General features: G+C 36.4%; 1 protein-coding gene across 1 annotated transcript; it reads left to right on the top strand.

Moving 5' to 3' along the window:
• Nucleotides 1-2,901: 2,901 nt before the first annotated feature.
• On the top strand, nt 2,902-14,109 carry LOC140927956 (craniofacial development protein 1-like). The gene is made up of 8 exons (XM_073377662.1): nt 2,902-3,021; nt 5,933-5,975; nt 9,208-9,376; nt 10,402-10,469; nt 11,806-11,916; nt 12,017-12,086; nt 12,991-13,070; nt 13,541-14,109. The coding sequence occupies exons 1-8, from the start codon at nt 2,973-2,975 to the stop codon at nt 13,629-13,631; spliced, it is 681 nt and encodes a 226-aa protein (XP_073233763.1). The 5' UTR covers nt 2,902-2,972; the 3' UTR covers nt 13,632-14,109.
• Nucleotides 14,110-14,439: the final 330 nt, after the last annotated feature.

Genomic DNA, 14,439 nt, shown 5'->3' with positions numbered 1-14,439 from the left:
ACGTAGTGTAGTGGGGTGCTGCATGCTGGCTGCCATATTTGGGCTTGTGGATAGCGTGAGAACGGATCGGACGAGTGTGTAAAGAGTGAAGCGGTCTGCATAAAAACAGTGGACACTTGTCATTATCACAGTACGTTTTATTCGCTGAATCCACGGAGTGTTACAATATTTTTGTTTGTCAATTGAGCCCCACTCAATTTACAATTCAAATGTCACTCAGCTCGGGCTCAGCTCACGCTATTTACACATAAATGTTTTACTCTCTCCACAGGTAGCCCAAGCTCGAAATATGAGCATCGGCGAGCATCGGCATTGTTGCATAACATTCAAAATATAAGGATTTGTATGGGAAAAAAACCTATCGTTTCTGTAACCTACGTCTCTCCTGTGTGGTCCACGGGCCGATTTATGGCCGTTTTATGGGTTTTTATGTAAACGGTTTTCTCTATATGTAAAGGTTTAAGCTTTTTTTAATGCAAACTGTTTTCTATTGAAATCCTTTCATTTTCGTTGGTTACAGAAACGATAGGTTTTTTCTCCCAAAAAAATTCTTACATTTTGAATGTTACGCAACAATGCCGATGCTCGCCGATGCCCATATTTCGAGCGTGGGCGACCTGTGCTCTCTCACGTTCATGCATCAGTCAATTCCAGCTGCGCAGCCTCCCCGGCCTAACTCCCGGGCATTAGCATTTATTTTCCCTAGGATGGCAAATTCCCGGGGGTGGAGACTCTTGAGCTGTCAAATCCCTTGAGGTGAGGACGAAAAAAGAGGGCAAATGCCTCGTCCTCCGTCAACACTGCAACATTTTTCATTGATTGCACAGTCGAATAGTGCGTTTTTAAGCATTTTAATGTGCGATTTTTTGTTTCAAGTAACGTCTTCCTTCGTAATAGCGCTAGGATTCTAATTAAGACTTCACGCCGCGACGACATGCACCAGTTTATGGTTTTAGAAAAATTATTGACATTAAAATTAATAGAGCGCTGTAAAGTTAAATGTTAGGAATAGGTTATAAATATGAAAGGATGTTCTTCAAATAATATCAACAGAAATTTGATTCACTGATCAAAAAACGTTGATTCATGTCGACAGTTCCGGAGTTTCGCTATGTTATTATGGCTCGATAAGCAGTGAAGAAATGTGTGCATAAAATCGAGAACTAGACTGCGAGCAGTCTCTCTTTTTCTTCAGATTTAGTAAGGGGGTGCACGCACGCGCGAGCGTTGACTCTCCCGTCCCGCGCCTTCAGTCAGGCGCGTGGTCATTTGCGTGTCTCGGGCGTTTTGCTCGACGGACCAAGAAAAAAGAGAGACTGCTCGTAGTCTAATCGAGAACATGCCTTTACAACCCCCTGTCCCTGACAGATGAGCCAATCTGCTTTTTTCCCAGTATAAATATCCTCTGTGTAGTTACATTCTGATAGGAAATCGCGTGCGTGTCAAAAGCTCGGGAATAGCCCCGGGGTTAGCAGATGCCTGGCCCCTGGGCAGCGCAAACTTGCAAATGCCCCACCCACGGGTGGGGGCGGACGAATGCAATGCCCCACAGTAGCCCGGGGGTGGGGGTGGGGCAAGGTTCCACTGTATGAAGCAATATAATTTTGTCGAGTTTCATCCGCATGGATTTGCAGTTTCTTTATATTTTAACATTCATGCTTTTTACATGGTCTACCTGAGGCGGAGAAATTGTTCACACTTTTTATACCTAAATCTAGTAAAACTTAGGGACTTGTTACTTTTTATTCTTTGTTCCGATCTACGTGCGGAACAAGATAGGTATTGAACAGAAGCTAGTAGGTTTATAGACAAATTTAGTACTTTGAAGAAATTTCTGCTCACGAACATTTTAGTAGATTGAGTGTTAAGTTAGTGACGTAAAAACTACTGGGAAATCAGTAACTGAGTTAAAGAAGAATTATGCAGTTCCTTCGAGCCTCGAAAAATGATAAGCACCCCTGGTTTTTACTGTCAAGGCGCTCTCCAACATTTAGGTTAGTGCAATTTTCCATGGGCAACTTTTAATACGCGGGATATTTAGCCTGCGAGTAGGCTCACTTTTGTGAATTCAGGGGAAATTTTGGCAGCAGAACGAGATATTAGGAAAAATTAGTGTGTTTTTCGTTTGTAGTTCATAGAGTAGATACGTATGTAGCAACGCGAAAGCTGAACTGAGGTCAAAGATATAGGAGGAGGCTAGGAGAACAATTCAAGAAAACCTCACTTTAACTTCCGCGCGGCTCAGTATGTCTTACTGATCATGAGGAACTGCAAGCGAAAAATACCCCGAAAGACAGCACGCAATTTTAGTGTATTTAATAAATGATAAAAAGGAGTAACGGGTAGCTACCAATTACAGAACCTAGACCCTAGATCATGAAGTGAGTGAACTCGTGAAGTAGAGCGTGTGCACGGCGGCAAGGGAATTTTCTTTGGTATATCATTTCAAGTTAAAATAAATGCTTTATTTTACAGCACGACTTCTCTACTTTCTGAAAAAGCTAAAGAAAGCTCTCTCTGCCGGGTCATCACAAAGATTTCCTTTCACGCAAAAGCTTAAAGCTTGTATAAATATTAGTTTTTAGCGGCTCTAAAATTGTAAAATTTCGGGAAGATCAATAATTTATTTAGTTTCATTTTTTGATGACGTCATGTATAAAAAACCAGCAAAGAGATGATCAGTCGCCTAACTGACAAGAAAAAGGAAAGATTGAAAATCTTCCCACGTCACCACGGCATAGAAACGATTTGAGAGACGTGTTAGGATTATGTGGAAAATTGTGCGTACCTCTGGAAAATTTTCTCAGCCTAAAAACGAAGAAAACTTTGCAGTGACGTATCATTAGAGGACACCTAGCACAAGATTCAGAGAGGACACATCAATTGAGTTTACACGACGTACGTGTATACGTTCCGCCTAGGCCAGGACCAAGGATTTTTTCGGTGGAAAGTGTAATAATTCTCGTTTTAACATGTCAGAATCAGAATACAGTAGTGAAGATGACGAGGATTACATACCAGGTACGAAATGGCGTCACTGTGAGGCTAATTTGGGAAATCACAATAAGCATTCTCAGCAAAATTGCCAAAATTTCAGAATCGGTCATATGCGAATCTTTAGCTTGGAATTAGGTATTTATGGGTCCTGTTGTCTGGAACTGTAGATAAGACTGCCCGAGAATGTGAGAACATTGGTACATTCAAAAGAGTTCTTAAAACATCTACCAACAAAGCAGGACTAGGGAAGGTTCCATTCGTTAAAGGAACCTGCATGAACTACAATAAGGATCTTGATGACTTTTTATATTTTCAATTGTTTTTATTTTGTTTTATTAATTAATTGACAGTTTGTAATTTCAAATTTTACCTTCTTATGCTTGTATGTAGTTGTATATAGTTATAGTTGTATATATATAGTGCAATTTACAATTAGCTATCTATTTATTTATTTATTTTTTACTATTATTTGATTATTAGGCAGGTTCACGTCAGCTTTAATTAGTTGCCTGTATGTCTAACCTGCAATATCAAATAAGTTATGTATGTATGGATGGATGTATGTATGTTTACATCCAAGTTTTTGTGTTGTTGTTGCTGGGCCAAGAATATACATGTATATTGTATAACAAATCCTGTTCAATATTTATTTATTTATTTATTTATCACAATTTATGGCTTACAATAATTATTAAAGGAAGAGAAATACAAAAGCCAAGGGATGAAATGCAGTAGGGTCCTCAACCCCAGTTAGAGCATACACTTTAATACCTGAAACAAAAGAAATTCACAAGTTAATCACAAATTGACTTACCTTCAAATTATGGTATAAATCTACCAGAAACTTTAAAGGTCCTTTAATATAAGCTTAAACCTTTATCTTGCTTTTTACTGTTGTTCCTGGGAACACAAAGGGATATTTACTAGTAAATGCTGCTTCTTATGACTGTTGCTAGCTGAGTATCTTGCAAGTGTATATTTGTCCATTTTTAACGGATTTTTACCCTAAAAAGGTCACCTAGAATTTTCGAGAGCCTTTTTTCTGGCTGAAATTTTTGAAAAGGTAAGTTTTGATCCCTATAATTTTTGGATCACTAGACTTTCAGCTAGGAAATCCGAACAGATGAAAAGTTTTTAGGGGATAAAAATATGGCTATATCTACTGTTTAAATACTAAAATTATACGTTTAACAATGCTATGTTTAAGAGATTTTGAACTATATTCGCCTTGGGTGCCCCTGCAACATGTTTATTCTAGACAGCAAGTCTGACAGTGACTGAAATGTTTTGGTAAACCTTTTTTCTTTGTACTGTGTTTGTTTGTTTGTTTGTTTGTTGTTTTTTAGCCAGCTTTTTGGCAATTTAAATAGATGAACAAGCCTCAAAGCAAGATTTTTGATAATTGTCGTTACTTTTTACTGACAACCACTACAACTGGGTATTAGCTAAAATCTTTCTCTTTCCATTTGCAACTGGAAAATATACTTAATCTTGTGTTATCTTATATTAAATGCGAGGCTATTGAAATCGTTGCAGTCTTTGTCTCAAATCCTTAAATGCCCCATACTAATCAAAACTGCAGCAGTTTTCATTGATTGCAAAGTCCAATAGTTCCACTTTAAGCATTTTAATGTGCAATTTTTCGTTATAATTATTGTTTCATGTTTAAATTGTTCGTAGGTAAAAAAAATGGCATTAAAATCAATTGTGTGCTGTAAACTTATCTGTACTGAATAGTTCACTAATGTGAAAGGATGTTCTTCAAATCATAGATAGATCACACGAGTATTAGAATCATAATCATTTAATTTAATTAAAATCCTGGATGAACAGAAATTTGAATCAGTGGCCAAAAAGAAAATACGTTGATTCACATCAATAGCTCCTGATTTCTGGCTAGATATTCATGCATAAAATCAAGAAAACATGCCTTGGAAACCCCCCAGTTTTTCCTCTCCTTGTCAGACCTGCTTGTGATTCCAGTAAAATCCTCCATGTTTAGTTATATTCGGATAGGAAACCATGTGTGTGTCAAAAGCTTGGGGATGGCCCAGGGGTTGGCAAATGCCCAACCCCAACACCACGCAGAATTTGCTGATGCCCCACCCGCATGACTGACAAGGCGGGCAAATGCCTTGCAGTAGCCTGGGGGTGGGGGGGCCCCAGGGGTGTACTCAGGATTTCAAGTGACGGGGATGATCGAAGGATTTTTTTGGGTTTGAAATTTTTGATTCCAGGATTTTTTTGGGTACGAAAATTTGGCTTGGGTAGCTTGATTTGAGTAGGGATTTTTTTGGGGTATTAAAAAGAATCAGATGAGGGAAAAGATATATTCAGATGGTATGATGAATAAACAAACACGAGTGTTCAATTTCCAATGTTTTTCTTTGTGTTATAGCATTACCCCTTTCTGGAACTTTTAAGGGCCATAAAATTGGCATGGCATTTTTTTGGGGTCAATTTTTGGTCCAGGGATTTTTTTTTTGTTTGGTGGAAGCCCTATGGATTTTTTTTTGGTCTTGACTTTTGGCTTCATTCAATCATCCCCGTCACTTGAAATCCCGTGTACCCCCCCTGGGGGGGCACAGCTTGAATTGACTGATAGATTAGAAGTTGATTAAGTTGTGCTGTTGCTTGTTTGCTGAAGAAGTAAAAACTTAACAATAATGGGCTACAAGAAACTTAAACTGGCACAGCATTTGGAATCCCACGACTACAAGATTAATTATTATATACTGTAATCATAGATTTTTGTCAACCTCTGTCTCTCCTGTGAAATGACCCAGGTTGTGAGGAGGGAGGAGTGATGGCTGTAAAAAAAAAGTCCCAGAAAATAAAGAAAAAATTAAACATTCCTATCAAGAGGTAATATGAGAACACAAAGTTACTTCAAAAAACTGAGGTAGAAAAAGATCTGTCTTTTTATTTTTTGCAGAAGAAGATGTGAGTGAAGAAGATGATGACTGCAGACATGAAAGGTACACTGGCTCTGCACTACTGTACACTTATATGACTCTACATGTATTAAGAGAGTTGTAAACCAAACACTTTATTTTATCTGTATATGCCCATCATTTCTGAAGGTATTGTTTTGTACCTGTCTTACCTTCACTCATAATTTAAAGATTGAACAGATGTAAAACTGCTGAGTTCATGCTTAACAATATTCCAATTAAAATAATATTGTTACTGTTCTAATGAAGCCTTAAACCGCAGTTTTTTCCAAGCTTTCACCCATAAATGGCATCATCCCTGATGATGTCGTTGCATCATTCCTGATGATGCGGTTGACCTATGTTTTAAAAAAACAGCACTTTAAGGGCTCGTAAGAACAATAATTTGTTTTGCAATCATTCTGCTGAAGGACAACATCAACAGATTAATAATTATTCCAGTTGTTTATAATTTGAACTGCTGTATGGTTCCTTAGAATAATTGGAGGTGAAGTTTGGATGATGTGTTGCCTAAGGTCAAGTTGGATTTAAGGTGGCTTAAAATACTTTTTCCCCAATAATAGCTTGTACTGATGACACATGCAGTTAGCGAGCCATGCAATACCTCTCACACAGACAAAACTCGCACGAGCGAGACAAGCCAAACAATGTGAAAAAACTGTTATTCTGGGGTTTCTCAAGAAGTAATTTATAGCAAATTTTTAGGTATTTAGGTTCAGAAAATGTAAGTAAAACTTTTTTTTTGACTGCTGGGTTTTTGCAAGTTTTCGGCTCAAGAATATGACAAAGAATTGAATTTTCGCACTACAGTGTGTCACCTATGTTATTTTCACTAAAAAACATTATGAACAAGTTGATAATAATGAGTTTTGTATCTGCAGTGTCTTTTCTAGTTTACAATTTGTAAAATACAACAATAACGAGCCACTTTTGTAGTGAAAATACTAACTTTAAATATGTGCTTGAAACAGACGAGAAAAAAATGTACATAAAATGATTAGGCTTTCTGCCAAAGAGCTAAAGGAACACTTGAAAGCTGACTGGATAGGGTTCGGTTTTCCAATCTGTTTTGCAAGTTATTATCAATAAATTCTATATGTGTGAAATCTTAAAATTCTATGAATGTGAAAATAACGGTTTCTCTAATACCGTGGTTCTAAGAAAAATATAGCTAAGTCATATTTTGGTCAACACTGCCACTGACGGAGCCCTTTTCAGTGGTGAAGGTGCGATTGTGGTAACCTACGCTGTTATGGACCATACAAGGGTTGGATAGTCCAAAACACATTTTTAATTTGACAAATTGCAGCAATGGTGCTACCAATCAAAGGCAGCCCCAAGGCAGGAAGACAGAGCGCGGGCAGATCTCTCAAGCAGGGTTTTCTCCGAACAGGGGCACATGCACAAAAAGGCTTTCATCCATGAACGTCATAAAAAGACAATTTCCATGCTACATTCTCAAAACCTAGCCGTATGACCTGAGTTCAAATTTTGAGGATTGTTAGGAAACATGAAGACGAAACATTTTTTGAAACAAATCCTATTGACAGCTTTTTAGTTATTATAAGAGCAGACAAAATTCCTCATGTATGGGTTTTGCAAAAATTCTGTCAATATAGAATAGATAGGATTTTTCCTGCTCTCACTGAAAACAATTATTTCTACGTAAAAAATAAACAGTTATCCATATGAGCTACAAATTTTGATCAGTGAGTCCTTGGACTCACCAGTCCATCAATGAGTGAGTACCAAACCCATTATGGGTCACCCATTGAAAAAATTTTAGAGTCCCGCCCGTCATTAAATTAAGAAACATCAGTACATTTTCAACTATGAATCTTTATTTATAAGGTTCTTTGACTCTTCAAAATGACACCTTAATTTGCTAACGTGACTTTCACCGTGTAAAGGACAACTTGAAGAATGATTGAAAGCCACAAACGTGAACAGTTTTGACTACCTAGTTGTGGTGGTTATAAGCTTAAGAACGTATCTGGTAAGCTTTTACTGCTACTAAGTTTCTATTACTGCTTAATTATAAGTAAAGTGTCTTGAGGTCTTGATATACATTGTATTAATACTGCTGCAGATTTGTTTGTGACATTATACTAAAATCTTAACAATGATAATTATTGCTATATTGCCAGTGCTACAACCAGTTGCAAAAATGTTGAGACACTCCCACGAAAAAATGACCTTTCTTGCTGCAAATCGCTCTGGTCACAGGTCTGTGAGATATAATACCAACCTCCCTCCTCCCTCCTCCCTCCCATTCAAAGTTGTTCCTCCAAGTGTTGAGTATGGTCTTCAATTGCTAGCAACTTTGATAAGGGGTGGAGGGGGGATACAAGCGCAAGATCATGGACAGGCCATTTATGCCAATGTATGGTACAGTGTCTCAAGTACTTTTACAATTGGTTGTAGCAAGAAACTTTTTATAAGGGCAGAAACTCATGAGGGGTTGTTCAACCGCTTCAACCCGATTTTCTCATGGGGGTGAATCTTTAATATCATCACAAGTTAAGGAGACTTACCAGTAACAGTTTCATTTTTTAGTAAATTTCAGTAATTGTCTACATGACTCTGTGGAATTCCCAATAAATAAAATTAATGATTTCATCTTAAACTTTGTCAACTGTTTGTTTTTTTAACAATACCTAGGCCGGGTTGTTCAAATTGGGTTAAGATAACCCAGGCGAGGAGGGTTAGTGCGAAATTTGAATTCAGATGTAAAAGCTTCATTTTGTCAACAAGTTGATGATTGGATGCTCTTAAAAATAACAGAGAAAATTATCTAAAGACAAGTTTTTGAACAAAAGAAAAAGTTGAAACATGGGTTGAACGCTAATTGGCCTTTGAACAACTGCGCCCTATGTGGAACATATATTTATTGCACCAGTAAAACAAAAAGTTGTTTTTAAATGCCTAACGCACCCTGGCCACCGTCTCCTCAAAATAACAAGCACAGTGAGACGAACCATATGATATCACTCTGATTACTAGTCATCAAAACCTTTTCATAATGATACACAGTTTAAATAGAGGTTTCGCTACACGCAACCCTTAAATGTACATTCAAAATGTGCCATAATCATATTGCACTGTTTTCATTGGGAATGATTCTTCAACCAACACCCATGTGACAGTAATTCTAATAAAAATTATTACAATTTATTATTGGAATACCGCCATGATTTTATTTTGCTAATACTTCCTCCAAATTTCAAAATGCCAATGGTCTCTCTGTTTGAACCAGACAAGAGGATGGTGATGATGATGATAATAATGGAAGCACAAACAAGGAGTGGCAACTTAAAGAAAAAGAAGCTGCGGAGGCCAAAAAGGCAAAACAGGAAGAATTATGGTCTGCTTTCAAAAAGGAGACTGCACACGAACCAGTTTCCAAGCCAGTATCATCAACAATGGTAATGTACATGTAAATCATGTGCCTTACATGTGGAGTTCATGATGTGACATGAAAACAAAAAAATACATGTTATATACTTTAGCTAGAGATGTATTAGACAGAACAATTTAAGAACAGGAACATACCCATGTAGCCCAATAAATGCCTCTTTATTATGTTCGTCTGTAGCCCCAAGCAGGGGACCTTGAAAACTCTAAGGATGATTGGTTGCAGCTACTGGTGTCTCAGAGAAAATTTACATTCAAATTTATACGCTGCTTTAGCTAGATGTAGAAAAAGAGCAGGTTTCAATGGATCACCCGGTTAAGTACTTCTATTGATAAATTATGAATAAAGCTGTTGTGCATTCATATACGTGTACATTTGTACCCAAATATAGATATGTTACAGGTCAAATTTGATGTCAGGTCAAAATGTTTTAACCTAGGTTGATTCTCAATGTCCTTTGTCTCCTAGCCCTAATTATTCGTGAGTTAGGACTAAGAAACAAAGGAAATTGAGAATCAACCTAGGTTAAATCAAAATTAACCTGAAATCAAATTTGACCTGTTACAGATGCACCATTCTAGCTAGGCAAAATCAATGGAGTTTAAGCGTTTCTAACACTACAGTACATCCACTTTTATCTATAATGCCTCATGTCAAACCGCAGAGCTGCAATCTTAGGAAGAAAACTTGATTTAAACCTAAGATTAACAAGTGCATTTTACAAACTATTTTATTAACTGTGTAGTTTTTAAATATGAATTAGCTATGTAATATACTAGAATTTTAATTCTTACTTTTTACTTTTTTACACTTTTTACTAGATGTTAAATTTCTTACGCTCGTAGCAAAAGATATGTATTTTTATCTTTTAATGAATGAAGACTTTCTTCTTCATCTTCTTCTTCTTCTTCTTCTTCTTCTTGTTTCTAATCAATTTTTACCACCCGTAAAAGCAGAGGTGTGGAAATGTTTTAAGTTTGTTGTAAAACTAAAACGAACCATTATAAGTTACAAATACATTTAATCTTTTATTAGCTTTCTCCCAGTTCTAACAACAAAGTGTCTATCTCAAGAACATACGATTTTGCTGGTGAATCCGTAGTGTAAGTAGTGTTTATATTTTTCTTTTTACTGTACATATATTTTCATACAGTGTATTTTAAAATCTGCCACCTTTAGGGAAGGGATAATAAATTCTGTTTCTTGTAATTCTCTCCTGGGAATCCGGGCTCAGTGCAATGGAGAGTGTCTGCTTGAGAGGAGCTAGACTGATTATTAATAGAGGTTCAAAAACTCAGAGAAAACATATTAATGTTTAATGAGTGATAAAGACATGGCTAAAACTTACATCCAATTTTTTAGACCAAGAATGAGTTGATCTATGTATGAGATTTTGAAGCCGTTCAAAATACTCAAAGTTGTGTATTAATCATTCTTGGTCTAAAAAATTGGATGTGAGTTTTAATTATCACGTTTAAAACTCTTGGCTTTGCCTCGAGTTTGTAAACCTGATAATACACTCCTGCTCGATTTTTAAACAGTACTTGACATGTAATGACAGGATGTCAATATTTATGCAAGTGAAAGCATTATTGTGACATTTTTTATTATTATTTAATATTATTATCATTATTATTATTACTATTACATGTATAATTATGTAATATATATTAGTTCTAATACTGTTGGTGTTATTATTGTTTTTGTGGTAATCATTAAAAAATTTAAAACTAGTCACATTCTTAATTAGATAATTTTGAATACCTTACTTGTACCTCAAAATTCCTACAATCACACCTCTCTTGAGCAGTACGTGGTGTTGAGTTCACAGATCCTGTCCAGCCTATATAGATCAGTGTCCAACTCCTAAGATCTGAAAGATCCTTAGTTCAGTCTTTGAACCAATTGTGAAATGTATAACCTGCAACCATTACCTAATAACATTGAGATTTCCTGATTATTTTTTCTAAATATAGTGTAATTGCTATTCTAGAAGATAAGATTACTCTTAATTATTTATGTATTTATTTATTATTTTAGTTCAGTGTTTAAAACCCTTTTGAGTTTTTCAACCCTTCTTAAAAAACAGGTTTATACTAATGGTGCTGTTGAAAACCTCATTGCCTACAAATTTAGACTGGCAGATAACATTTTTATGCCTTTAGTTTAACAAGTGAACAGATAGAAGGGTATTGCTGTACAAAGTGCAACTGCTTTAGAACAGCCTAGTTACTAAAGTAGAGGGTCAAACTGAGCCATTGTTTTCGGAACGATTATTATTTTACTACAGTCAAGCGCATTATGGTATTATAACTACATCAAAAGCCACGGGAAAGCAAAAACGTATATATTTGCTATGTTTTTTTGTTGTTTCTTTTGATTTTGTTTCTAGTGAACTCTCCAGTTTCACTAATAGAATTTATTCTTTGCCTTTCACAGAGTTAAGGAAACTGTTGTTTCAGATTCCAAAAAAGAAAAAAAACTTTCCAAAGAAGAAGAAATCAAGAAAACTGATACAAGTCCTACTGTGAAGCCTGTGAGCTCTGGAGGGTAACATGCAGGCGATAATATGATTATAATTTAAGAATTCAGTTTTTGTCTTATATTTAACATGACATGATTGGGTCCGGTGCCGTGTCTTTTTTGTTAGATTCAAAAGAGTTGGAGGACTGAGCAGTGTTCTTGGTCAAATATCAAAGAAACCCAAGTTAAGTACATTGGTAAGTTGAACTTGTCCTGAACGCAACATTTATAGCAGAAGCTCCATTCCTATAGAAATAGAAACCTATCGATGTAAGGAGATTTGGTAGTCACGTGACCGTCCGTCTGTCCGTCTGTGCGTCTGTCCGCCCATACATGTAAGCCAGGGTGAAATTTCGCATTCAAGCACCAGCACGTTTTGGCGATGAATTAAATCGCTTGGCCGGCCACCTGGACTTTTATTAAGAAAAGGCAACAAAAAGCCGGGTCTCTTTTTTGACTAAATTTTAATGTCTACCCTAAAGTGGATGACATTAAAAAAGAGCTACAGTAGAGCGAGAGATTAAAAAATGGGGGTCCATACTAGCGGCCAGCAAGGTGAAAATGAGCGGCAGTGAAAAAACGAAAAGCGAACAGGAACACATGCAACAAAATGTTTTGTGGGCATATACGACATTTCCTCCATTAAGCGTGTAACTAGGAAGTTTCACGTTGTAGTCGTACAATACCAACGGTGAAGAAATGTACAAAAAAGTATGCTGCCCGTGCAAAGTTGTGTTTTTTTTTTATTAGACCTGTTGATTTTTTTGCCGTTCTCGTTACCGTCGCCGTTTAGCACAACACGATTTTATTTTTTGTTTGAGTAAATTATAACTATTTTAACGCGAACTTCGCTTTTAGTCCAGGCTAAATCTATATATTAATGAAACTATAACGACTGGAGTTAATTGCAGATTAAATAGACCCATATTTAGAAATATATAGAATCAATATATAAAAGTAATCATTTAAGCTATTGATTATTTGTCCATTTATTAGCTGCACACACTCACACAGAATTAATACGTGCTTTCATGTCAGTTTTATCGGGAAGTACATGTATACTTTATTCTGACATCAGCAATGTTTGTTTAATTTTTAAAGGAGAAATCAAGGCTGGACTGGAACTCATTCAAAGACCAGGAAGGAATTCATGATGAACTGCGGAATTTTAATAAAGACGGGTTTGTGATTGTTTTCTGTTTTCTATTGTTACGTTGTGTAATCATTGGTATACTTATATGACATATAGTATATTATAGTCACTTCTGGTATATTATACTTATATTATAGTTACGTACATAATGGTATACTTACATTACTTATATTACCTGACATGTAAACTATCAGGCTTTTTGTTTTCCTTTTTGGGCTATTTCAAACCCAGTCAAAGCCTATATATGGAATCCCTCATAAACGATACAATGTTGTGTGATTTTCGGTTGTTTTTACCCTTCTGAAAGCCACCCGCCACTGCAACTATAGACTGATCTTCTCTCTGCTCGCTGTATTTGCTATGCAAAATGGTATGTAAAGGGTTTGGTGTTTGTGGTCTTAGGCCGTTGTTTATGGGAGGTGGTCGCACCCGATGTCCGATTGTATTAAAACAACTATCGCAATTGACTCTTCCGCATACATTTTCTTACGTCCTTAGGTATTTGGAAAAACAAGCTTTTCTGCAAAGAGCAGATGAAAGGCAATTTGAGAAGGAGAAGAAGATGCGTGAAATAGGAAGAAAAAAATAGTTTTATAAACACCCGAGCTATTGTTAACGGAAGGATAGTTGAATCCCTGCTTACGGAAAGTACTCTTTGCTTTTCGATTTATTGGCAAAAATACATTCAAGCAGCTTGGAAGGCAAAACCGTGGAAGAGGAGAAGAATTGTCGGCGTAGTATATTTTTTTGCTAAGGACCCCGTTTTAGAGCTCGTTTTACTTAGAGAAAAGAACGAAGTTTGGGAACAGTACCGTCAACATTGCCGCTTGGTACTATAGTTTTGCTCTGCCTGATTCAAACCACGACCATTGTAAGCAATGACTACTTCTTTTCCATTTTGAATTTGTGCCAAGGTAAAACCAATACTAGTGGAGCTAGCATCAACAAATAGCAAAAATGGTTACCGAAAATTAGGATACGCCAAAATAGGTGCAGAAACCAAGGCACACTTAAGCTTGTCAAAAGCCTCAGCATAAGCTGCAGTCCAAACAAAAGGAACGTTCTTCTTTCTCAAAGCATTAAAAGGATTGGCAATGTGTGAAAAACCTCTTACAAAATGTCTGTAATAGTTAGCAAGAACTATGAAACTCCTCAATTCCTTCAAATTTGTGGGGGTGGGGAATTCCTGAACCACCCTTACTTTGTTTGGGTTGGGACTAATGCCTTCTGGCGTAACTACGTGATCAAGATACTCTACTCTTTGTTTAACTAAAATTAATTTCTCTGAATTCAACTTAACATTGGCGTCATGCAGCCTTCTAAAAACTTCCTCCAAATGGACTAAATGTTCATCTACAGACTTAGAGAAAATGATTATATCATCGATTTAAATCAAA

Source organism: Porites lutea, chromosome 2, assembly GCF_958299795.1.
Source record: "Porites lutea chromosome 2, jaPorLute2.1, whole genome shotgun sequence".
Classification (NCBI taxonomy): Eukaryota; Metazoa; Cnidaria; class Anthozoa; order Scleractinia; family Poritidae; genus Porites; species Porites lutea.
This window is presented reverse-complemented; position numbering and strand designations above follow the sequence as displayed.